Source organism: Leptinotarsa decemlineata, unplaced genomic scaffold (genome assembly GCF_025532065.1).
Source record: "Leptinotarsa decemlineata unplaced genomic scaffold, Ldec_3_MD MMD2_P_RNA_scaffold_2, whole genome shotgun sequence".
NCBI lineage: Eukaryota > Metazoa > Arthropoda > Insecta > Coleoptera > Chrysomelidae > Leptinotarsa > Leptinotarsa decemlineata.
This window is the reverse complement of record NW_027412529.1, coordinates 10,612,686-10,638,933: the sequence shown is the minus strand read 5'-3', so window position 1 is coordinate 10,638,933 and position 26,248 is coordinate 10,612,686. Positions and strand designations below refer to the sequence as shown.

At 33.2% G+C, this 26,248-nt stretch overlaps 2 protein-coding genes across 10 annotated transcripts in view; one reads left to right on the top strand and one right to left on the bottom strand.

The window, feature by feature from the left end:
- The window catches only part of zip (myosin heavy chain 10), a 135,882-nt gene extending 122,750 nt beyond the window's left edge, over positions 1-13,132 (top strand). For 4 of the 8 annotated variants that reach the window (XM_074183289.1, XM_074183290.1, XM_074183283.1 and 1 more), the window contains 8 exons: positions 672-3,464; positions 3,518-3,674; positions 3,727-3,916; positions 3,973-4,747; positions 4,798-5,420; positions 5,480-5,772; positions 7,048-7,152; positions 12,609-13,132. In XM_074183289.1, coding sequence (XP_074039390.1) covers positions 672-3,464; positions 3,518-3,674; positions 3,727-3,916; positions 3,973-4,747; positions 4,798-5,420; positions 5,480-5,772; positions 7,048-7,152; positions 12,609-12,747 — 5,075 coding nt within the window. In that variant the 3' untranslated portion in view covers positions 12,748-13,132. Of the gene's footprint in view, positions 1-671; positions 3,465-3,517; positions 3,675-3,726; positions 3,917-3,972; positions 4,748-4,797; positions 5,421-5,479; positions 5,773-6,528; positions 6,576-7,047; positions 7,153-12,608 lie in introns of all 8 variants that reach the window. The other 4 variants (XM_074183305.1, XM_074183300.1, XM_074183297.1 and 1 more) reach the window with 4 other exon arrangements.
- Positions 13,133-14,679: 1,547 nt separating this feature from the next.
- On the bottom strand, positions 14,680-23,936 carry Shmt (Serine hydroxymethyl transferase). Of its 2 annotated transcripts, none has more exons than XM_023160589.2 (8): positions 23,783-23,936; positions 23,150-23,394; positions 20,922-21,067; positions 20,729-20,859; positions 20,474-20,669; positions 20,229-20,414; positions 16,850-17,155; positions 14,680-15,295 (listed from the first exon to the last, which is right to left on the bottom strand). In XM_023160589.2, exons 1-8 carry the CDS (start codon positions 23,828-23,830, stop codon positions 15,063-15,065), a joined length of 1,491 nt encoding a protein of 496 aa, XP_023016357.1. In that variant the 5' UTR covers positions 23,831-23,936; the 3' UTR covers positions 14,680-15,062. The 2 variants fall into 2 exon arrangements, with proteins under 2 accessions (XP_023016357.1, XP_023016358.1); XM_023160590.2 differs by lacking the exon at positions 23,783-23,936 and adding an exon at positions 23,475-23,652.
- Positions 23,937-26,248: the final 2,312 nt, after the last annotated feature.

The window sequence follows — 26,248 nt, the reverse complement described above, 5'->3', positions numbered from 1 at the left end:
CGGGGAGCCAACTTGGTTGGTGAAGCACGCGTCGAGAAGAGTATTACATTTCTGATCATTGGGAGCAGCGCTTGTTTTAGAGTTGTTGACTTTTATGTGCGTTCTTATTTCCAATAATTTTTCAATTAATTTTGAAAGTAATGTTAACAGAGAGAAGTCTGAAATTAGATGTACCCTTTATATCCCCCCTTTCAATACTGCAATGCTAGTTTGAGACAAAGAAAATTATCCAAACCTAAAAGCAATTATATTCAAGGCAGACATAGGAAGACTTCAAAAATCATTACTTTTATATCTAATAATATTCATTTCAGTTCTTATAGGTCGGTATCACCTGTTATTAAGGAAAAAGTATATTGAAGTCGATTTAGGTTGAGGGCTGAATTTAGTTTTTGTGCTATAATAGCACAGTAAAAATCTGATATTGAGATTTACTAAGTATTGAATGTATTTTGTTCTCCAGTTGATATGTCCAAAAAAAATTAAAAATGTTTCGATTGGTTGTTTTAGTAACCAGTCTCCTCGCGCAACAAGTTTTTTAAAACTATGTTGCTTGGTTGGATCAAATTGAAGCACGTAGAAACTAGCACTTGTTATGTAATTTTTATGTTTTGAAAGATCCTCAAATCAGTCTTATTTTTAGCATGAAATTAAATGAATTAATTTTTCAGAGGAATTCATTTTGGAAGATGCCAGGTCGTACAGTTTCTTGCGAGACGACAATCATATAGTCCCCGGCGTAGACGACTCCCAAGAATTCGCAGCCACCGTCAAAAGTATGAACATCATGGGAATGACCAATGATGATTTCAGTGCCATTTTCCGCGTCGTGTCTTCTGTCATGCTCTTCAGCAAGATGGAATTCAAACAGGATCGTAGCTCCGATCAGGCAACGCTTCCTGATAACACGGTCGCCCAGAAGATTGCCCATTTACTTGGTCTCTCTGTCACCGATATGACCCGTGCTTTCCTCAAACCAAGAATTAAAGTCGGTCGCGATTATGTCACCAAGAGCCAAACAAAAGAGCAGGTAGAGTTTGCAGTGGAGGCAGTATCGAAGGCTTGTTACGAACGAATGTTCAAATGGTTAGTGACTAGGATTAACCGGTCGTTGGGCAGAACTAAGAGGCAGGGAGCTAGTTTTATTGGCATTCTTGATATCGCCGGTTTCGAAATATTCGAACTTAACTCGTTTGAGCAGTTGTGTATCAATTACACTAATGAAAAGTTGCAACAACTTTTCAACCACACTATGTTCATCCTGGAGCAAGAAGAGTACCAACGCGAAGGCATTGAATGGAAATTCATCGACTTTGGTCTCGACCTGCAACCCACTATCGATTTGATCGATAAACCAATGGGTATAATGGCCCTTCTCGATGAAGAATGCCTTTTCCCGAAAGCTACTGATAAAACTTTCGTTGATAAGTTAGTCACTGCTCATTCTATTCACCCCAAATTCAAAAAGAGCGACTTCCGAGGCGTCGCTGACTTTTCCATTATCCATTATGCTGGAAAGGTCGATTATTGTGCCAACCAGTGGTTAACAAAGAACATGGATCCTCAAAACGAAAACGTCGTGTCTTTGCTTCAAACTTCCCAGGACCCCTTCGTTGTTCACATCTGGAAAGATGCTGAAACATTAGGACGTGCCAAAGGAATGTTCAGAACCGTTTCCTACTTGTACAAGGAGCAGCTGGCTAATCTTATGGTCACTCTGCGCAACACCAACCCCAACTTTGTTCGTTGCATCATCCCCAACCACGACAAGAGAGCTGGCAAAATTGATGCTCCTCTAGTGCTGGACCAACTCAGGTGCAATGGTGTACTCGAGGGTATCCGTATTTGTCGTCAAGGATTCCCTAACAGGATACCCTTCCAAGAATTCAGGCAGAGGTATGAGCTTCTGACCCCAAATGTTATAAATAAGGGCTTTATGGATGGCAAGAAAGCTTGTGAGGCAATGATCAAATCTCTCGAACTGGACAAGAATTTGTTCAGAGTTGGTCAGTCGAAGATATTCTTCAGAGCTGGAGTATTGGCCCATCTGGAAGAGGAACGAGATTATAAAATCACAGATCTCATAGTCAACTTCCAAGCATTCTGTAGAGGTTTCTTATCCCGGCGAAACTACCAAAAAAGAGTCCAACAGCTCAACGCCATTCGAATTATACAGAGGAATTGTTCTGCATATCTCAAGCTAAGGAACTGGCAGTGGTGGAGATTGTACACCAAAGTCAAGCCTTTGCTGGAAGTTACCAAGCAAGAAGAGAAGCTCATGCAGAAAGAAGACGAACTAAAACTAGTCAAAGATAACCTCGAACATCATATCAAAGCGGCTGAAGAGTACGAGAAGAAATATCAGCAGGCGCAAGAAGAAAAAATTGTTCTCCAGGAACAGCTGCAAGCTGAAGTAGAATTATGCGCAGAAGCTGAGGAAATGCGCGCTAGATTAACTGCTCGAAAACTAGAGTTGGAAGAAATTCTCCACGACTTGGAAGCTAGAATTGAGGAAGAGGAAGAGAGGGCAAATATTTTGACTAATGACAAAAAGAAATTACAGTTAACCATTCAAGACCTGGAGGAACAACTAGAAGAAGAAGAGGCTGCTAGGCAGAAAATCCAGTTGGAGAAAGTACAGTGTGATAATAAAATCAAGAAACTCGAGGAGGATCTGGCACTTAGTGATGACACTAATCAGAAACTTTTGAAAGAAAAGAAAGTTCTTGAAGAGCGCAGCAATGATTTGAGCCAAGCGTTGGCAGAAGAAGAAGAGAAAGCGAAGCACCTAGCCAAGCTGAAAACTAAACACGAATCCACGATCGCAGAACTAGAGGAGCGTCTCCTGAAAGACCATCAACAGAGACAAGAAACTGATAGGTCAAAGAGGAAAGTTGAAACGGAAGTGAATGATTTGAAAGAACAGCTCAATGAAAAACGTTCTCAAATTGAAGAGTTGCAACTTCAGTTGGGCAAGAGGGAAGAAGAATTAACCCAAGCCATGGTTAAGGTAGATGAAGAAAGTGCGCAAAAAGCTCAAGCTCAGAAAGCACTTAGAGAATTAGAAAGCCAGCTTACTGAACTGCAAGAAGATCTTGAAGCAGAGAAGGCAGCTAGAGGCAAAGCCGAAAAAATGAAGAGAGATCTCAACGAGGAATTGGAGGCACTCAAGAATGAGTTGCTTGATTCTCTGGATTCCACGGCAGCCCAACAAGAATTGAGATCTAAGAGAGAACAGGAATTGGCCACTTTGAAGAAGGCTTTGGAGGAGGAAACCCAAATACATGAAGTATCCCAAGCTGAAACGAGACACAAACACTCCCAGGAACTTGCTGCATTGAGTGAACAGCTAGAAAACATTAAAAAACTGAAAGCTAATCTTGAAAAGAGTAAACAGTCTCTTGAGGCAGAAAATGCTGACCTCACTAGTGAATTGAGAAATGTTGGTGCTAGTAGACAAGAAGGTGAGCTAGTGTTTTTTTTAAATTATTATTGTGATATCTGATTCCTTTTTTAGGTGAAAGACGTCGTAAGCAAGCTGAAAGTCAGCTAGCAGAAATTTCTTTGAAATTAACAGAGGTAGAACGATCTCGCCAGGAACTTCAGGAAAAAACTATCAAATTACAACAAGAAGTCGAAAATATTGTGCAACAGCTGGAAGAAGCAGAACTTAAGTATGCACTTTAGTGAACTTTTTTCTTCAAAGATATATAAATTGTTTTTTAGGGCTTCTGCGGCTCTGAAGAACCAGGCCACAACAGAATCCCAGCTTGCTGAAGCTCAGGGTCTGCTTGAGGAAGAAACCAAACAAAAACTTGCTCTGAGTTCGAAGTTGAGACAATTGGAGTCCGAAAAAGAAAACCTTCAAGAACAAATAGAAGAAGAGGAAGAAGCCAAGAAAAACCTCGAGAAACAAGTTAGTTTTTTAATTTCTCTGATTGATATTCATTTAATCAATTTTTAATATTTCAGCTCTCTGTGTTGAGTGTTCAACTGATTGAAGCAAAGAAAAAAGCCGAAGATGAGGCTGAACAATCTGCCATTTTGGAAGAGAGTAAGAAGAAGCTCGCCAAAGATTTGGAAGCTCTTCAGAGACAAGTTGAAGAATTGACAGCCGCAAATGACAAACTAGAAAGAAGCAAGAAAAAGATCGCAGCCGAACTCGAGGATGCTAACATAGACCTTGAGACGCAGAGACAAAAAGTTTCTGAGCTTGAAAAGAAACAGAAGAACTTTGACAAAGTGTTGGCTGAAGAAAAAGCTGTTAGCGAACATTTGGCTGCCGAGAAAGACGCCGTAGAAAAAGAAGCCAGAGATAAAGAGACGCTGGTCTTGTCCTTGAAACGAGAGTTGGACGAATCTAACGGTAAAATTGAAGAGCTGGAAAGAGTAAGAAGACAGCTGCAAGGAGAACTAGACGAGCTCGTGAACAACCAAGGTACAGCGGATAAGAACGTTCATGAACTGGAGAAAGCAAAGAGGTCTTTAGAAAGTCAATTAGCCGAGCTGAAAGCTCAGAATGAAGAACTGGAAGATGAACTTCAACTCACTGAAGACGCTAAACTACGTTTGGAAGTCAACATGCAAGCTCTTCGGGCGCAATTTGAAAGAGACATCCAGGCTAAGGAAGAACAAGCCGAGGAAAAGCGAAGAGGCATCGTTAAACAGCTGAGGGATCTAGAAGCTGAATTAGATGAAGAAAGGAAGCAAAGAACAGCTGCAGTTAGTGCCCGAAAAAAGCTTGAAGGTAGGTTAAGAGTTTGTATGTTCGTATATGATATCTAATTTTTATTCCAGGTGACATCAAGGAACTTGAAAGTCAGATTGAGCTCCACTGCAAGGTGAAGGAAGATGCTCTGAAGCAACTGAAGAAGTCTCAGCAGCAGTGCAAGGAAGCCATTAGAGATTCTGAAGAATGCCGAGCTGCTAGAGATGAATATGCTGCTTCGTGCAAAGAAGCTGAAAGAAAAGTCAAAACTTTGGAGGCCGAAGTTCTTCAATTGACAGAAGACGTTTCAAGTTCAGAAAGAGCCAGAAGAGCAGCTGAAGCTGAAAGAGACGAACTATTAGAAGAAATCAATAGCAGTAATAACAAAAGCAGTTTACTTATCGACGAAAAACGTAGGTTAGAAGCGAGAATAGCCACTCTAGAGGAGGAAATAGAGGAAGAACAGAGCACTAATGAAATATTACAAGATAGAGCCAGGAAAGCTCAGTTGACTATCGAACAGTTGACGACAGAGCTATCTAATGAAAGATCCGCCGCCCAGAAACAAGAATCACAAAGATTGTTACTTGAAAGGCAAAATAAAGATCTCAAGGCTAAACTTGCAGAGCTCGAAACAGCTCAAAGGACAAAGACCAAAGCAACCATCGCCGCTCTCGAAAGTAAGATTGCAAACTTGGAAGAACAGCTTGAGGTAAATCATGTTGGGCTAGTAGACCCTCACGAGGTAACTTATTTTTATTTTTCTTGCAGGTTGAAGCTAAAGAAAGGCTAACACAACAAAAAACAAACCGAAAACTCGACAAGAAATCGAAGGAGTTGCTTTTGCAGTTGGAGGATGAACGTCGTCACGCAGATCAGTACAAAGAACAAGTTGAGAAGGGTAACTCCAGGGTAAAGGCTCTTAAGCGTCAATTAGATGAAGCGGAAGAAGAAATAACAAGAGAAAAGGCACAAAAACGCAAAGCTCAAAGGGAATGCGAGGACATGCTAGAATCACATGAGTCCATGACTAGGGAAATAAATAATTTGAAAAGTAAATTGAGGTAAGTTGCCTATGAGTTTATTGATGAAGTTTTTTACCAGTCTTAGCGTCAGAATTGGTTAAATTACGTTTTTGGTATTTGAGTTCAAGAAGTTCAATAATTTCAAATATCTGCAACTTTGGTTCTTCTTTAATAAAGTTCCACAATTCAACGTTTTTATAAGGTTTACAAAAAGAAAAATGGGTAATCTTTTACTTATTTTCCAGAAATATTCTTCTATTTGAATTTTGTTGAAAATGTTCAAAATTAAATTGAATAATCGTATATGGCATGGGAATTGAATGCCAAATAAATTAAAGGAAATTTGTTCACTTCAAAGTAGGGAAAGTTTGAATAAATTCAGTTTTATGATTTTCTTCAAAGTGATCAGATTTGTAAAGAATTATTTTTTTGATAGCTCAAGAATTTAATTGTTGCGACCAGCATAAGAAGTATGTTTGAAAATTTGTTTTTGAAAAATTGAAACCTTTAATTTATTTTCTTGATCTATATTATCCAAGCTGATAACTAAAATTCTTGGTTTTTGGAATAGTCAGTTTTGAGGACAAAAAGTTTTAACATCTCTCTTGAACTCCTTTACCTGCTTATAAATTCAGGATCATTCAATATCGTACAAAATTATTTTGTGTTATCCTTATACCTATCTAAAGAGATCTTTTTGCCAGGAATTTATTGGTTTTGAACTTTTCCATTTTATAAGCTAGATCTCTTTGTGAACCTCATGTTATATTCTATACCAAAACAATTACTTTACAGCCTTAAATGAATATACGAGTTCTACTGCATCGATGAAGTAAATTTTGGTATGTGATTGAAACAGTGTTCTGCTGCAAAATGTTTCAAACTGCTTTTTTGGCTGCAATGTATATATCGCCCACATTCCACTCAATAGCTTAGTATGGATCAATTTTTTTAAATTAAAAATTATGTTAATAAACATGTGCCAACGAGGATTGTTTCATTTATGAATGTTTGATGCATCTCCTCAAGAAGTAGTTTTTCCTTTTGTAATATAGATAATGTGAAATAGTGTTAGATAAAGGAATGTAACGAAAGGCTCAGTTAATATTGCCTGTTTAATGAATATTCATCAATGTTGAGTTCGTTAAAAAATTTCCACAATTAGTTTCAGAAATAATGAGCTTTCTAGAATATTTTCATTTAGCATTATTATTCAAACTTCTATTCCGATGTTCGTTTCGAGTGATTTGGTACAAAAACTTTTTTTTCAGTTTTTTAACCTATATATTCATCCCTATATATTTTTTATTCAAGCATTTCTCAGATAACTAGCTTACCCGCTTTCACAACAAATGAGCAACTTCAAGCAAGCTTGCCTGAAACAATTAAGAAAATGTGGGGGGTCTCATTCGAGATCAAGTGAGTGTTGGTGTGTTTTTACCCCTACTTTCCAATATCCTACATTTGAACCAATAAGAAACAGGCTTATCTGAAATGATTGTGCTCTATGAATAACTTTTGTTATTATTGGGAATATGAAATTGTTTCAGTTGGCGGGTATGTAGCCTTTTTTATACTCTTCCAGATGCAAGTTACAGAAAAACAAACACATTTTTGACTTTGACTGGAATGTCTTTTTATCTGATAGAAAACCTTGTATATATTTTTTCTGATAGAAAATGATACTTTAGTTTATATTTTCAATTCATGTATAGTTTATTATAATATACAGTGTGTAACAACGAAAACTTAACAGAGCCGTTTTTGAATATAAAAAGTAATATTTTTAAAAAAAGCTCGGACACGTCGATTTCTAATTGAAGGGGGACACCTTTCAGACTAATCAGATTTTTTGTAGTACGCATCCCCTCGGAGGGGTGCGTCCGACGACCCTTATTTAGATAGGGGAAGTAGGTCGAGTGGCACCTTGTTTTAAAGATCTTTCGAATACTTTTACATCTCTGTTGAAAGAAAATTTTTGTAACGATTAGTTTTCGAGATGATTTGAAGATTTAAAGGTATTTGTATTGAGTTAAACTTTTTTTAAAATAAAATCAAATTGTTTTCAAGGTACAATTTACGTTCAGAAATTTCAAAAAAAAAAATGTTTACTTTTTATGACAACCTGCTAATACGTGTCCATTTGATTTCGTAAAAAAGTAAGAATTATTTGTTTATTACGAGGAGATTTTTTCGGAGCATGATGTTGGTTACCACTCTTACATTTTAGGTAAATTGAGTGGCACCTCCTCATGAAGGTTGCCTTTTGACGTGGATATTTTATGCTTCTGATAAAAAAGTGAATCATACTAAAAACTTACCTACACAACGAATACAACCTGCTGGTTTCCTTGTATGCTGATGACACAGAAAAGTTTAAAAAACTGTTTTATGGTTAATAAATCCCAATTATTGTTTTTAAAGCACACACAAAAAAAGTAACACCTAATAAGGGTAACTCACATACGAAATTTAGAATAAATGTTCAAAATGTGCGCCATTTTGTTCCATGCAACAATAAAGATTTTGTTCGAATTTTGCTCTTGCATTATTCGACATCTCGGGAGTTATAGCTCGGCATTCATCATTAATTCTACTACGTAATTCATCCAAATTGGCTGGCTATGTATCATAAACTTTAGACTTTAAATATCCTCACAAAAAGTTGTCCAGTGGTGTTAAATCTGGTGATCGTGCTGGCCATTCAATTGGACCTCTTCTGCCAATCCATTGTCCTTCAAAATTATTATTCAAAAAATTTCTAACCTGCTGGGCATAATGGGGTGGTGCACCGTCTTGTTGAAAATGGATACATTCATCTTGGATCCTGTTCAATTATTTCAACTATAAGAGTTTGTATTGCCTCTTCAAGAAGTTGTAAATAAGAATCACCGGTTAAATTTCCATCAATGAAAAATGGACTTATAATATGATTACCTAATATTCCGGCTCAGACATTCAACTTTTGGGGATGTTGAGTATGTATTTCTGCGTATTGTCTTGGGTTTTCATCTGACAAATAACGGCATGTGACAAATAACGGCAATTTAAATGGTTGCGGCTCACGCAACCATTTAAATAAAATGAGCTTTTGTCCGAAAAACAGATGTTATGAAGCAGCTCAGGATTTTGCATTATTCTCTCACTCATGCCCTCACAAAACTCCTGTCTTCGGTCAAAATCATCCTCATTGAGTTCATGAACAAGTTTAATTTTGTAAGGATGGAATTTGTGGTTTTTAAGGATTCTCCATGCGCTCATATGGCTTATTCCGGCCATTGCTGATAAACCTCTGGTACTTAACCTGGGATTGGTGATTACTTGACCAATCACTCCAATCGCATTATCGTCATTCACTACCCTTGTCTGAACATTTCTTTTCTTATTTAAAACCGAACCTGTCTCCCTGAATTTTGTGACCAAATCCAGAACGTGATTTCTGCTTAGGTGTTTACCAGGGTTTTGCTCGTTAAATAAAATTGATGTTCTATTAGCATTTTGGTCGTTGCCAAAAAATAAAGCAATAACTGAAACCCTTTCAGCAGTAGTGTAAGGCATTTTTAAACAAATAACAATACACGACCCGTTTAAACAAAACAATTGAACGATGTACTAATGAAAACTGGAAGAAGAGGAGTGGGTACTGATTTTAAAAAAGGGATTTTATTTAACAAAAAACTGATGAGAAGAACTGCTCGAAATTTTTTTTATTTAGGCATATAAGTTACCGAGTGGTCTGTCTAATGTATTATTAACATGGCAATTTTAACTTCAAATTATCTCGAAAACTAATCGTTACAAAAACTTTCTTTTAACAGAGTTGTGAAGGTATTCGAAAGACCTTTAAAACAAGGTGCCAGTCGACCTATGTTCCCTATCTAAATAAGGGTCGTTGGACGCACCCCTCTGAGGGGGTGCGTACTACAAAAAATCTAATGTGTCTGAAAGGTGTCCCCCTTTAATAAGAAATCGACGTGTCTGAGATTTTTTTAAAATCTTAATTTTTATATTAAAAAACGGCTCTGTTAAGTTTTCGTTATTACACACTGTATATTTTCTGCAGCACCTGTTCATAATTGTAGATAAATGTAGCTTCTGGTGTCATTGTTAAATGATAAATGGATAGGAAGGTCTGACTATCTAATGGTCTTATGATCAAATTCCTTCTCCATTTTTTGAGAGTTTATTTGAAGAATGAAATAAGAAATAATAAAATAATGTATTGAAAAAAGCATGGAGTCTTAAAAATGCGTTTCTCTGTAGTTTATTCTCTTTTTCATCATGAAGATAGCTTTTAGTGTGCCAATTTTAATGATTTCGTATCTTCAATAATAACTGAATTTGTATCAGCCAGTCTACGACAATTTGAACTATTGAAAATTCTAGCATGGGCAAAACTTTTTTAAAAAGTTTTTATTTTTCGAGTGTCGCAGTTTGTGTGTCACATCCTGTATTTTATAGCATATAGTTGAATTCGATGAAGTCCTGTACGCCTACCATTAAAAAGATTTCTTTTTTGTGTGCTATAGTTAGTTAATAATGTTTCAATTCAGTTTCAAAAAATTTTGGGATACAAAAAAAATCAAACTTGGGATTTCTTTTTTCACTTTAAACTTCATAAATATCATCTGGAATTCCTTCAGGGTAGAATCACCCTAGAGAGGGTATTGTTTCCCAAAATGTGACACACTGACATTCTGGAATCCAATTGAATTATGCTATAGCTTGCTGTCGATATTTCAAATGAGTGCAAAGTTTTATTTCAACCTTTTTAAAAATAACATATTTAAAATGTGTGAAATAACCTGTTGGATTTGAAGTGTTTAATATTTTATCAGCTTCAGCTCATTGAGTGCAAAGTTTGATTTTAACCTTTTTGAAATAACATAACATGAAATAACAAATAACAATAGTTTGTTTGAGTTGTAGTGTTTTATTCATATTAACCTTATCAGTTCAATACTAATATGATAATTTTAATGCAGTACTTTCACCAGATTCACATTTTATAAAAAGTTAAACACAAACAATGACTCTAAGATCTTTATTCAAAGCAGAAATGTTAAAACGATAAGAACATTCAGGGAAATCAAAAATAAGTACCTCCTACAGAATCAATCATGGTGATCTTTCCAATGTTTATGCTTTTTGATTTTTTTGGTCAGTTTCTTATTATATTTATTTCATTGTAATATATAGAAGTAACTTGTTTTTATATTAGAATATTTCATTTAGATAATCTGAAACCATGAAAAACAAGAAATTGCTAGAAAAAACTTATTAGCTTTCTGCTTCTCTATTTTTATGTAAGGAGAAATAAACTTACACATAATTTATAAAAAATTGAAACTATCAAAAGAAATGTATTACAAAGATATGTAGATTATGCTCAAAAGTTTCTTACAGATACAAACCACAAAAAATAACAACTACTTTTGTTATACAAACTGAGTAACAAAAAATTATTTCTTTTCAAATTCAAAATTCTTAATCGAAATCAGTTGTTTCAACTAAATTTTATTTTATGGTTTGTATTTGAAAGAAAATTCTCTGTACAATTCACACATCTTCCGTTCTTTAGAATTTTCCCTCTCATACTAATGGAAAAATAAAAATATTATTCTTCTCAGAAATTAAAGTTCAGAAGTCAAAGATCAGAGGTATAATAACAAAATTAAATTTCATGGTTAAAATAAAAAGGTAAGATGAATTGTCACTTTTTTTATTAATGAAAAAAAAACAAATTAATTTTGTGTAGTAGTTTGAAATCGAAACGTCTTACCAAGCATTCCCTTCAAAAACCCTTAGTTAATATCTTTTCAACTTTTTTGAAACAAAAAATCATTCAATAATTGCGATTCAGAGATTTGGTGAGTTTCAGATTAGAATGCCTAATTTTAATATTTATAGCGTGATCAAATAAAGTTATTGTATGCTTGGAACAAGAATAACTAAATACTTTTAGTGGTATAGTATATACAAAGTCAATTCACATGGCATAAAAACTAAATAGTTACCGAATGTCGGCATTTTTTGTATGGCATGGGTGGCATGACTTTTTCAAGTTTCCATGGGCATGCTAATACAAATATATTTTTGTAAATAATTGCATTGAAACTGAGCTTTGGATCGACTCAAATTGAAAAATAGTTTTTATTTATATTGAAAAAGAGTCATTTTTTGTGGAGGAAATCAAGAATTTTCATCGACCTTTTTAGGTATTTTCTCCTTCCACAATCTAAAAAATATGAAAATTGTAATGGAGAACTTTGGTCACTTGTAGAAAAGGCAAACTATTTAGTTCACACCGAAAAGTTACTGATTTCAAAATATGTTCTGATCATTTTGATCCTGTTAATTGTCTATTTCTGATGTAATCTCATTCTCACATACTTTTAATTGATTTACCAATATAACTTTTATCACAAGATCAAGGTATCTTATACAATTTCTTTATTGGTTCTCTGAAGTTTAGATAGTTTCATAGGAGTAATTCATTACAGCAATCTATAATTCACCCAAATCTAACAACTATTCGAAAACATTGACCTTCAAATATAATCTCAAAATATTTATCATAAAAGGCTTTCAAACCTTAACTTTTGATATAATAATAATAAAATTCATTCATCAATCAAAGGTAATACAAGGCATTATGCATACACACGTGTATAAAACTTATCAGACTGGATACGATATCATTTTATGAAATGGCAAGATACTTCTGTGTTGAATCTAAGCAAGTTCTTCCAAGATTAAGCAAACGAACTGATATTACCAGTACAGTTATGGTTAAAATCAAGTTAACTTCTCATCAAAAATCACTTTTCTCAACTTAGTACTTGAAAAAAATAATTTTATCACTTTTTTTCTAGAAGAGGTACAATGGGTATTTCATCATCGTCTCGGTTAAGTTCTTCGAAACGTGGGTCAATTCAAACCAGTGGCAATGGATCAGGGGATGATTCAACCACACAAGACGAAGCAATGGACGGAGATGATGCTCCCAATTAGGTGTCGATGCTTTTTTAACCATTCAATTATTTAATTTTATATTAATGATAATAATCGCCCTTATACTATTGACTTTCACAACAAAATTCCATGCAAATAAAATGGCTTCTTGTATATATTTTGTCTAGTACTTAGCAAGTGTTTAACAGAAAATAGCTTATCAACTTTTAACTGAGTAGTTTTATATATGGCCAGAAGCATTTATATAACTTATCTTATATTAGTGTATTGGAATATAGAAGTTTTATTTTCTGGAAAACACGAAATATTATTATTTCAAGAATTATTGTGCTTATCTTTTTAAAGTTTACTGAATAACTTTTATGTTTTGATTGATTGATATGATGCATTTTATTTATACAGATTATTATACATTTATACTGTCTTTCGATTGTATTTTTTATCTGTCGAGTATACTAGTATTTTATATGTATCATTTTTGAATTAATCGGGTACGTTTATAACCATATGCTATGCAAGAATTAATATTGTAGCCAATTGCTCTTTTGATACGTAATATTTTGTAGAATATATATTTTGTAAAGACATCTAATTTTATTCTAACATCGTTTTGATATGGATGTTTATGTATAAAATACTTGCATTTTTGTATATATAATCGAACATATTGGGATTCAGGGCTCATATTCAAGTATTCTGTATTGATTTGAATAAATTTATATTAATTAAGAATTATTATTCATATTTTGACCAGTTACTTCAATTGATCATTGGGATTAAAAAATTGAATAACAACCTTTGCTAAAGATCAATTTATAAATAAAATTTATACAAGAGTTCTATTTGTTTACTAAATTTTTAAGTACATGAGTAAACTGGATTTCATGAAATAGTACCTTGAGTTGTATATAGTATCTTCAAAGATTGATATGGGTTTTCAGTCCCAACATAATTCTAAACATCCTGATCGAAATAATCGGGATTCATATTATAGTGAACAAGTTGAAATTCATGTCAAGTAGACATAAGTGATATAGCTCATTCAATTCAGAATGACCCGTAGAAAAAAATGTTTTGTGTGGAACAGAAAAAATTCAATTATTAGTAACAAATGAGGATTAACAAGGCATTTAGTATGAAAACAGGCTTTCACGGGTGAGGATGATTAAAGAGAATAAAATCCGTACTGGTAGGTCGTGGTCTAATGGAAACATGAATACCAAACGTTTTGACTGCCACTGCGGCAGATATAAACAAAGTGCCAACTCTTAAAACTTCCTCCATTAATCATAATTTTTATTTATAGCTGAAAATAGGGCTGCTTGTGTCCGTTACAACATGGACTCGCCACCGTTAAAGACAGATGTATGAAATATTTGTTTATAATATTGAACAATTCAAGAAACACTTTGTGAGATTTTTACTAAACTTTACAAAAATGAAATACGTGTTTTGCTATACACTAGCTTCTTCAGGCGCTATTATTAAGCGAAACACAAGTTACATTTTTGTAAAACTGGATTTTCATCAAGTATTGACCGATTCCATCACAAATATTGAACAATTTCAAAATTTGTATAAATCATGTTTTCTGAACACTTCAAAGAAAGTTAGTTGGTTGTTGACATAACAATTTTTTTCTGAAATCCGTTTCTACAAATGAAGACACGAAAGTTTGAATAATCTGGCTTTAATTGCTTCTTGGAGCCCTTCACAGTTATTACTTGAGGGATTTGTGAATAAGAGTTTTTACTTTAAGGACATTTGTTGAAAATTAAAATATTCAATCGAAGAAGCAGTCTCAAAAATGTTTTTGCCCTTATGCTGGAAACCAAACTGGGAACGGTTGTTCTCTATACACATAAAAAAATATTCTCACTTCGAATGCCTTAACATTCCAATGATGAAGTACAAATGTAGTTTTTAAAAAACTGGGAATCGCTGAAAGGTCAACAATAAAAAATACAGAAAGACTTATCCAATTGGCAATAAAACTACCTTTTATTTAAAAAAGTGTGATAACATAAAAGCCTTATTAGTACATTTAATGTTTCGATCATGAACATTAGGCACCCATTTCTTTCTAAACTATACTTTCCAGAATAAGTCTGATAAAAAATTCGAAATTGAATGTTATATCAAATAAAATAACCGAAATATCTTCAACATTACTTATCACAATATAAATTTATCCTCAACAAATTTTGCGCTTCAAAAAACTCGTTTTTATCTTAAAAAAATATTTTGGTGCCAGATATTCAGTCAGTTCAATTCTTCCATGCAGAACTTTTTCATTTAAAAAAATTATGTTTAATAACAATACAAAATGAAAAATTAAATAGTAGTGGTATGATCTAATATTCTGGATATCCAGGAAGAGGAAATTGCTCGCTATACTTCTCAACTTCATTTCGAAGGGCTGTAACTTCTGATGAAAAGTGTTCGTGAACTGCCTTTTTGAAGTCCACAAGCTTTGGTCCAGAGGTCTTTGCTATTTCTATTCCTAATTGTAAGGCGCAGTCTATGAAGTTCACTACGTCATCGATGTTTTCTTCTTTGAAACCGCGGGTTGTTAATGCAGGAGTTCCTGTTCAAAACAAATATTCATACTAATTTCACTGTTATTAAATATCAAAGTATATTTGTAAAAAGAACGTGGAATCGTTCTGAAAAAATCTAAAGACTAAGAATCACACGTTAAAAGGTAAGACCTCGTTAATCCTTAGCTCGCACAAGTTTCTACTTCTGATGGTTGTCGTTCGTAGGGGTGCGACAGCTGGTTAACGGAACAACAGATTTTTAAACAGAACAGATAATGCTGGACAAGCTTTCGAGAACTATCTTGGAAATATTGTTAAAACTGATGCTTTACTCTCAAATGTTTGCAAAAGCTTGTAATTATGAAACTGCAGAATGAAAAGTGTGTACAGTATACTGTTTGATTTTTGAAACAACGTTCTACTTAGTAAAATTAAATTATTGATAATAATGAAGTCGCCCCTGAGCGCCAATTAATTTTTATTGTTGTTTTTATTTTATTTTTATCGTTGTTTTAATTGAAAGTTGCGTTTTAATTATTAGAAAATAAATATTTCAAAGTAAAATCTCAAAATAATCATCTTTCCCAACATACATACACAGTAGGTTCTGGTAAATGCCTGCCGGAAAACAACTTCTTTCCCGACTAATACCATGCTGGTTATTGAATTATATCCGAAGACATTTATGAAAGATACCCCACAGAGGTTAGTCTTGCAGATATTTCTTGTTCATCCAGAAACAGGACTATGCTGAAATTATTCGAGATCACCTACAGATCGGTGTCAAGGTATTACCTCTCATCAGTGCAGGAAAGATCCTCGATACAGTCTTCAGACGTGTAATAATTGTATATACAAAACATAAAGTATAGCAAAGAAAAAGAAGCCGACTTGTGGATTCTTAAAAAATGCTGATAGAATTTTAAAACAATTTTCTAAAAGATATGATTCCAATAATTTTAATTTCACAATTGCTTGAAGTCTTCACAAAATCAGTAATATTGTTGAAAAATTTGGTTTCAAGGTACCCCAATCAAAAATAAATCGCAACCTATGAAAAAAATTGAAGGTTTCTACAACTCACAATTTTAGAGACCATTAAGTTGAGTTGAGCAAAAATCAATAACAGTTGGAATTTTACAAATTATGTAAATGAACCAAACAAAGAACAAAAAATATTTTTCTACATATCAAGTACACATCATTCTTTTGAAAAAATGAATTTACTATGACAGAAAGTAAAATGGAAACGGATCATCATCTTTAACTTTCTCTAAAATTGTATCAAATTACTAGTTTCAGTGTGATTCGAGGGCAACATTACCAATGGAAAAATGACAAAAATCCAACAAAGAATACGTAACTAGTACAGTAAACACGATGCTTAGAATGGATATCATGGAAAGATGATAGGAGAAAATGTAACGTAATGCTGTTTTCTGGATACTCAAAAGAAATGGACGAGTTGGATGGCTCCCAAAGAGCAAAAAAGTGAACGGTAGACTTTCTGAAGTAGAAATTTTCTTTCTTTTCATAAAAAATTGAAAATATTGAAACTCCTTTGGTTGATTTCATGAATTAAAGAATCAATAAAATCTTACCTATTCGCAACCCCGATGGATTCAACGCACTTTTATCTCCAGGAACAGTGTTTTTGTTACATGCGATGGACACTTCTTCTAAAATATATTCCGCTTTAGCACCTGATATACCTTTAGGCCGAAGATCCATAAGCAACATGTGCACTTCGGTTCCGCCTGTCACAATTTTGTAGCCTTTTGACTGAAGACCATCACACAATCTTTTCGCGTTGGCAACAATTTGTTTTGCATATGTTACAAAATCAGGGGATTTCGTTTGTTTCATTGCTGTTGCAATTGCAGCAATGGCATTTTCGTGAGGACCACCTGCAAAAGAATTTCTATTTGTATTGATATTTTTAGATTTATTACTGTACTAATCGTACTATAAAACTTCATAAATCCCAGATAAAAATATTTATTTATATAGCTTATGACACAACTTTTGACAAAATATGACATGTAAATTGAACACGAATTTTTTCTATGGAATATTTATGAGAAATCAGAAAATAATGAGAAATCGGAAAATAATGTTCATGAAGAAATAATGTTGATAAATTTTTTTTTGTAATAAGTTCAAAACTCTAACGAGAATCTCAATTTACTACCATTATCACGCAACAAAACTAAAGAAAACACAGTCGTAAGTATTGTCAATTAAAGAGGATGAAACATGACCATCAAATTATGTTATATTGATCACATTACCACAATTGATTGATATTGTTATCAGGATCAATTCTAAATTGTCTTCTCTTTTTGTTGAATAAATGAATATTTTGTAATGAAAAGAGAAATGAAAATTTCGATGTTTTTTACAATTTTTATTTGTAACTAACGTTACTGCAGTTTCGTCCTATATGGACATCCTCAAACGTATACAATAAACAGTATTTATTTATTTATTTTACGCGATCACCCCCATTTGAGAATAAAATTAACAATTACATAATAAAGTAATATACTACATTACATTAACTTAAGTTATTATAAAATACATATCATAATACTACCATGCAGTTAAGAGATTGTTTTTGAATTTGCTGATTTGATTTGCTTCCAATTTTCTTTCATTAATAAGTCGAAGTGTACGATCAACAGGGTTATGTAAGCCATAATTTGTAGAATGAAACAGTAGTGAAACAAATCGCTGGACCTTAGAATTCTGTTTGGGACATTGAAATTAATATTTTCTAGAATTTCAGGAGCAACAATTAAGCCATTCAGTAACTTGTATATGAAAATTAGATCAAAGTTTTCCCTCCTTTTTATCAACAGATTGAGATTAAGGATTTCTAAAATGTTGCTATTATCATGGTCAATAACAGGTATACTCATTCTAAGAGCACAAAATCTTAGGAATTTGTTTTGAACTCTTTCAAGAGTAAGATTGTGATTGTCATAAAATGGAGAGGGTATCATTGAGCCATAATCTAATATTGATACTACCAGAGACAAGTAAACTATCCTTAAGACTTAAAGGGACAGATGTTAACCATGTCGTAGAATAAATCCAAGACATTTTGCCGCCTTTACCACAATATAGTTCAAGTGGTCTAAAAATTGAAGTTGTTCATAAAAAAAACACCCAGATCCTTCACAGACAAAACATAAGATAATCCATGGCCATTAATTACATAAGAAGTATCAAATTTATTGTATAAGACATATAACAGAGTTTATTGTATAAGTTTGAGAATGTCCATATAGAACGAAATTGCAGTAACGTTAGTTACAAATAAAAGTGGTAAAAAACATAGAAATTGTCATTTCTCTTTTCATTATGATCTCCTACCATATAGTAACGGCTACATCCATCAATTTATTGAATATTTTGTACCCATCCTCTACAAATTCATTTTGTCTCAATGTTTATTGCCGAAACACCAGTAGACTGATAAGGTAATATACAGTTTTTTCGTGAAATATAAGTATGAATAGAGTTCCAGAATTTTAGTAACAAGATATATCTCCATTATTACAATAGTTGGAAAAACAGAAAAGATGCAGCTATTGAAGATGTCAAAAAAATCCTTTCTGATAACAACATTAAAACCATGGTAACTTTTATTGCATTTGCTAGGATCTTACTTTAGGAAGCTATTGTATAACGAAACATGTGTTGTGGTTTTGTAAACTTCCCAAGGAAAATCTCACAATAAAGTGTAACTTGAATATTTTTTGGTTGAATAAATGGATGGATGTAGCTGTTACTATGTGGTAGGAAATCATAATAAAGAAAAGAGGAATGAAACTTTCTATGTTTTTTACCACTTTTATTTGTAACTAACGTTACAAACTGAAATTTATTGTAAACGTTTGAAAATGTCTGTATAGGACGAAACTGCAGTAACGTTAGTTACAAATAAAAGTGATAAAAAACATAGAAAGTTTCATTTCTCTCAAAAAACTATTTTATAGTATACTGATGTGCGTATTCAACAACAATAAGTGTACCAAAACAAATTTTAATTGTTACCAAAAATGAAAAAGTGAAGAAAAAGTCAATATTTATATTTACAATTGTTTGTCAAACTCAACTATAGACTTTGGACTTTTCTCATTTCGTTACTAATGAAGTCCTTATTGAAAATTCCATAACCATGTAGTAAATTACTTGAATCTGCCTCAATAAAACTTTCTCAGACTGAACAAATCTTCATCCAAACCTCAGACATAACTTCTGAAATAGTAGACGTAAGCTGGGTGAAATGTTTGTCAAGAAAAGTTTTGCAGTTGTGTTGTTTGGTGTTCATTTTGGATAACAAAATGTTGATCAACAGGGATATTTTCCTCAGTAAATAATGATTGTTTTCAAAACAATTGTACAACAAAGTGTAAATTCAAAAATTGTATTAATGAAAAGTACAACATATTTATTAAGTATTTCATAATAAAATACAAACTTCAGAATATTTCCCAAGCCATATAAAAAAAGAGTTGGGTAATAATATATGATAGATAAGTGATACTTAAAATTATATTATTGAAATTGCAATAGACTTTTGAAATGATAAGACGTCATCACATGTGATGAAACAAAAACAAATGATGAAATAATTGAAATCCCCCCAGTCAGATCAAGTTTACTTGTTTATATTGAAGTGAAATACCCTTGATAACTATAAGGAGAACAAAAGCAGGATTTTTCTGGAAATGCTCAATTGTTATTTGCTTATGGTTTTGATGATTCACACTTGTACATTCTATTTATAGCAATACTGTGAAGTTCTGACCTTAATCATTGCTTTCAATGCCAAAAATGGTGAATTCAAAAAAGGTAACAAGAGATATTCTTGTGGAAAATGAAGATACAAAAATGATTATACTATATACTGTGTGAAATTGGACAAAATCAACCTGTTGTTTTAATTTTTTTCACAGTCAATCAGAATACCTTGTAATCCAGGAAAAACTGCTTGGTTGATCCTACTTTCAAGGTCATATAGAATTTTTTCACCTTTGCCATTCACAGACCTCACACCTTTTCTGAAAAATATAATACCGGCTCTTGGTCCTCTTAAACTCTTGTGTGTTGTAGTAGTTACAATATCACTATATTCGAAAGGACTTGGTGTCACACCTGAAATGAAGAAATATCAATTGATCCATTATTTAAAAAATATTATCAACTCATCATACCTGCCGCCACTAATCCTGAAATGTGTGCCATATCAGCCATTAAATAAGCTCCTACTTCGTCACAAATTTGACGGAATCTTTTGTAATCTAGTGCTCTGGAATAACAAGTTACACCGGCAATTATTAATTTAGGCCTGAATAACTTTGCAGTCTCCAGAATTTTATCATAATCGATTAAACCAGTTTCTGGATTAACCTAAAAAAATCACACATTGTAAAAATATGTCTTCTTCTTGAAATATCTATGGAAAATACCCTATATGGCATGGATTCAAAAAACATTGATGTTGCTGATATTTTTTTAGTTTGCGTGAAGAAACCGTGAGTTAAATGTCCACCATCAGGTAAATCGAGACCCATTATACGACCGTGTGGTTCCACAACCCCTGAAAAAATAAAATGTTACATATATCAGAAAGCATTTCAGGATCTGGTATAGTTTAATTACCTGTATAAACAGCAAAATTCGCGGGGGAACCGGAATATGGCTGAACATTGACCCCCCATTCTTCTGGATTCAAATTGTAAGCCTCTAAGGATCTTTTTTGAGCAAGGAATTCTATTTGATCTATGAATTGGTTACCTCCATAATACCTGAAATGATTCATAATCATTTAATAGTTCAAGTATAGTTGAGAATCAGAAAAAAAAAGTTATTTATTCAACAAATACAAATTCAAATGAATGGTTGAATAAATCAAATCAAAATATGCTTTATTACCCAACATTTGAACACCTTATTGGCAAAGTCTAGTAAAGTAAAACGTGTATATGGAACATATGGAACAAATACAAGCTATAAAATAATGCTTAGAGACAATAAAAGTGTATATGGACAGAACAATATTAAGCCCAGCTGAACAGATACAAATATAAGTACATGATTATTGAGTAAATATAAATATATTATGCTAAGTGGTGAACATTGATAGCTGTTTCGTGTTGATTTCAATAGCTTGTTTACACCAAGCTATGTGCCAATTACTCAATAGAGCCTAGGTAGAATTCGTCCACACTATAATAGGGCTTACCAAAAAAGTATTCTTTTACTTTCTTTCTGAAATTCTTTTTTTTTATTATGTATTAACCTTGAAATAATAGGAAGGTGATTAAATAACTTCTTGCTATTGAATTTTGTGTAAGGGCTAGAGTGTTGGAAAGGAAATGAAGTAAGACTTATGTATACTTTAAGTTGAGATGGTATTGAATTTATTTTAATATTTTTTGTGGATAAGACACACTGTTTTCAAAATAAATAGAAATCCTAAGGTCAGAATTTTTTGCTTCACAAATAAAGGGCGGTATGAATCCCTGAAGCTAGCCTTTTATAATTATCTGATGGAATTTATTTGTAGAGAGAATACCATATTGAAACGAAATTGTGCACAATTTCCACAGAAACAAATTCCAGAGTGTTAATAGGACTCAATTTATGGAAAATAAACCGATCTTGTAATAATAGTATCTAACTCTCTTGCAACAACTCTGACTGCATGGCATCCTGTTGCTAGTCTGTTACATAAGTAGTTGACATGGGAATCAAATTTTAGATTTTCATCAAAGTAGAGCCCTAAAAGTTTATTTTTCTCCAAATTTTCAATTTTTACATTTTCCAAGTGTACTTCCCTATGTTACATCTAAACGTGACCATATTTGTTTTGTTGATGTTGAATAATAAAAGATCGGAATCGCACCACTCTTTCACCCTTCTTATGTCGACGATGATTTGATCAAGTAAAAGACGGTATTGATATGCCAGAGGATAGTGGTGTCGTCAGCTGAACATGTGAATTTACCACTTATGTCAACATGGAGTGTCATTGACATAAATAAGAAACAACACCGGCCACAAAACGGAACCTTGTGGGGCCCCAGTGCCAATGAAATATTCCTCTGATGAAATTCCATCTAATAGAACATTGTGCCGCCGGTGAGAGCGGTACGTCTCAAACCAAAGTAATGCAGATCCTCCAAATCTGTAAACTTCTAGCTTGCGAAGAAGTAGCACGTGGTCTACACAATCGAAAGGCTTTCGATAGGTCACAGAACACGGCCGCCATAGATTCTCTTTCATTAAGAGATTGATGGAAAGATCGATTCTGAAATCCTCTTCAATATTCTCATTATGAAATAGATATAGATCTGTTTGAAAGATTCCAAAATGAATTTTTAAGTTACTGCTCTTTTGAACTAGGTCATCAAATGGGTGAATATACCTACATAAATGTTTTGAATATTTCCAACCTCCAAGAACAAAAAAGATAGTGAATAGCTCATCCAAAAAAAACATGGAATTTTCAATAGGAATAAAGTAATGTGTAAGAAAAAAAAATGGTAGTTGAATCCTAACCAATCAATAGTGTAAAGCACCTATTGATAATTAAATTATAGTAACAATAAGGCCTCTTTGTTTTTTTTGGGGTTTTTTCTTTTTTTTTTTTTTCGTATATATTGTAATTACAAAATAGAACACTGACTTTTCCTCAAATTTTGAGGGACGTGATTCAAGAAGTCATTGTTTGCTGTCTTGTATTGCAGTCATAGAAATTATATAATATGGTTGTTAAATACTAGTTTTCTCTATTGAAAAATTAATGTATGTAAGTATCCCCTTTAAATTATATAATTATTCCCTCTATTTTCTTTTTATATGTATATATTCCTATTTAAACTAACCTTTGGCCAGGCATTCCTTCCGAATATTTGTTACTCAAACATGAGCTAAGACATTGTAATACAGGTAGAGTGGTGAAATTTTCTGAAGCAATCATTTCCAAACCTCTCAGCTGCCTCTTTTTTTCTTTCTTTATGATTTCCCATAATTCCGGATCAGAGTCCCAAAGATTTGCATTCAGTGTTTTTGAAATGTCACTACACTCTTTGCTCATCTTTGCTCGTTGAGATGTGATTAATGTCCTTATCTGTAAACGAATAAATCCAATAAAAATATTCATAGTTTTCAGAGAGAACCTCTACTTAATTTATAGGTTATGATACTAACCTTTGAAACCTTCTACTATTCGAATTAGATTTATAAATGCCAACAAAGCTTGAGATGGATGCTTTTATACTAATATAAATATATATTTCAATTTAAAACTTATGTTGGATACACGCGGTTCAGAATAACTGATAACCTCAAACTATTACAAAAACAACGAGGTCAGAATAATCAGTAAAATAAATGTGAAGCATTGGCCAACCTCGGTACAAAAATGTGTGGTTTGATGTACTGCATTACACTTTCACTTTTCAATACTCAATTATCCCCACATATTAATCTATTAAAGGGCAAAAATAAACGCTTACCTGACCTGAGGAAAAGTTGTTATACTTGAAAATGAGGCGCGAAAACATGATGTCACGTGTACATTCAAATACGGTGTCTTCAAGTTTTCGAAATCGGTGGAATCAAACCAAAAATCATACGTCGCTGACCTTTTGATAAGAACATTCAAAACGTCAGTTTATCCATTCAATGAAAAGATAAATAAAAAACTGTTGTAAAAACAAGAAATGTTTTTATTTACAGGGGGTCATCAAATATTTTAAAGTATTTGATATAAACATTGTCGATGTAATCAGTTATTTATAATCTAAATCTTCGCTTACCAGTGTGGAGAAACAGTGATGAAAAGATAATTGTGTTTTATGGACGCGCCTTTTTTCCCCGCAGCTAGCACCCCAGTTGGAATATTTAATAAAAATTCTTTCTTATTACACATCTACACTATAAAACGAACCTACATACAAGATTTCAGCCTTAGAAAATATAACGGCACGGAAAAACAGTGGTGAAGTGCCAAGTTTATTTTATGAACGCGCTTTATCCCCCGCGGCTGGCGCCCCAGTTAGAATACTTAAAAATCCTTTTTTATTCCACATCTACGGCATAAAACGAATCTATATACAAAATTTCGACCTCCGAAAATATAGCGGTACATAGAAACAGTGATTGAAAGTTAATTTTCCTATGTAAACGCGCCCCATTTATCCCCAGGGGGGATGGAATATTTAAAAATCCTTCCTTATATATATATATATATATATATATATATATATATATATATATATATATATATATATATATATATATATAGTATATATATACATGCATGAACTCGTTGTCGAATGACGTTTCTACCTCCCAATATCCAAAATTTTTGCCTCAAAATTGCTTCCATCAAATATGGACCGGTATGAAGATATATTTTATGATAATAATCTATTAATTTCTCCGTGAAAGGATCCTTACCAGGCAGTATGATAGGATGCCGAGCCGCGAAAGATAAGGGAGCATTCTCTAACCTACCCCCCACCATTAGAACTCCGTTTTGAAGAAAGGGGTTCAACTTGCGCAATCTATTTGAAATTTCCTTTCCCGAATTCAAAAGTTTAATATCGGATGCAAAATATTTGCCTTGCACGAATCTCACCAAGACCAGTTCAGCTCTATTCATATCACTTGCTGTGATTATTTCTTTCATCGGAAGGAGCTTCACAAAACGAAGCACTCTCACCGTTATCCGTAAAATTGTAATGTATGATGACGACCTCATAACCATCTCGTACAATGGATGCGTTTCCGTGTCCTCCATTGAAACGAGATATTTTATGGAATCGATGTCCTGCCCACAATTCTCAAAACAACTTTTCTCACTAATAGGCCAATCTTCAGCCGGTAATTTCATCCAAGTTGGACCCGAAATCCACAAGTAGTTTTCCATCAATTGGGAAGGACTTGCACCCCTAGATAAAATATCCGCAGAATTCGTTAACCCAGATATATGACACCACTCAGCATTTGAAATATTTTTTTTTATTTGTGCAACCCTGTTGACGACAAATATATCTTTCAACAGGGTAGAATTCATCCATTGAAGAACTGTCGTAGAATCTGAAAATGCAAATAGTTTTGAAATACAAATTTTATTATTGAAAATTTTCAAAACCTGCTGGACCAACTGAGATAAAAGAAGAGCTGCCACTAACTCATCTAGTCTAGGAATTGTAACAATCTTGAAGGGGGAAACCTTGGATTTCGCACATAACAAATTAACAGAAATTTCTCCGTTTTCTGTTACTGTTCGCACATATACCACAGCTCCATATCCATCCATGCTGGCATCCGCAAAAGCTACTAACATTATTGGAGATGTTCTCACGGTTCCCATGTAACGCGAAAACTGAATCTCCCCAAGTACCGACCATTTATCTTTCAGATTCAACATATATATATATATATATATATATATATATATATATATATATATATATATATAAGTAATGTTCATTACTACACCAAAGGTTCCAAACAGTGCATCATGAGCATAATATTATTCAAGTGTTGTTTCCTTTCATTTGTATTAAATATTCCTATACATGGTGGATGACCAATGACCTTGGTCCGAAGTAGAATAATTCCCATTATTATTTTCATAATTACCGAAATTTATTTTTGTTTGTGCATACCCTAACGAGCATAAGCATTCGGCCAATCTTTGGATAGCTTAATAAGAAAATTAATATATTATAGTAGTAACTAATCCCCTGGCTTTCTTTTCATTTTTTAAAGTTGGGAAAATTTGGATTTCCTCCCCCCCTTGTTTTTCTTTTCGCTACGGCCCTGCTCACAGCTATTCTAAAATGAAATACGGAATTGTTGATAATACTAAAAGGAAAATAAAAAAGCACTAGTCAACATAAACTTTTATTATATAATCAGTGGTGTATGTTCAGCTGCTTAAACAATGTCAACAAGAAAACGCCAGAATA

Bases quoted from the DNA above. Each gene is read 5' to 3' on its own strand.
- Shmt (XM_023160589.2), bottom strand. From the start codon at position 23,830: ATGTTTTCGCGCCTCATTTTCAAGTATAACAACTTTTCCTCAGGTCAG. The intron at 23,395-23,782 runs GTAAGCGTTTAT...ATTCGTTTACAG, and splicing joins ACAACTTTTCCTCAGGTCAG to ATAAGGACATTAATCACATC. The intron at 20,670-20,728 runs GTATTTTCCATA...TGATTTTTTTAG, and splicing joins TTGAATCCATGCCATATAGG to GTTAATCCAGAAACTGGTTT.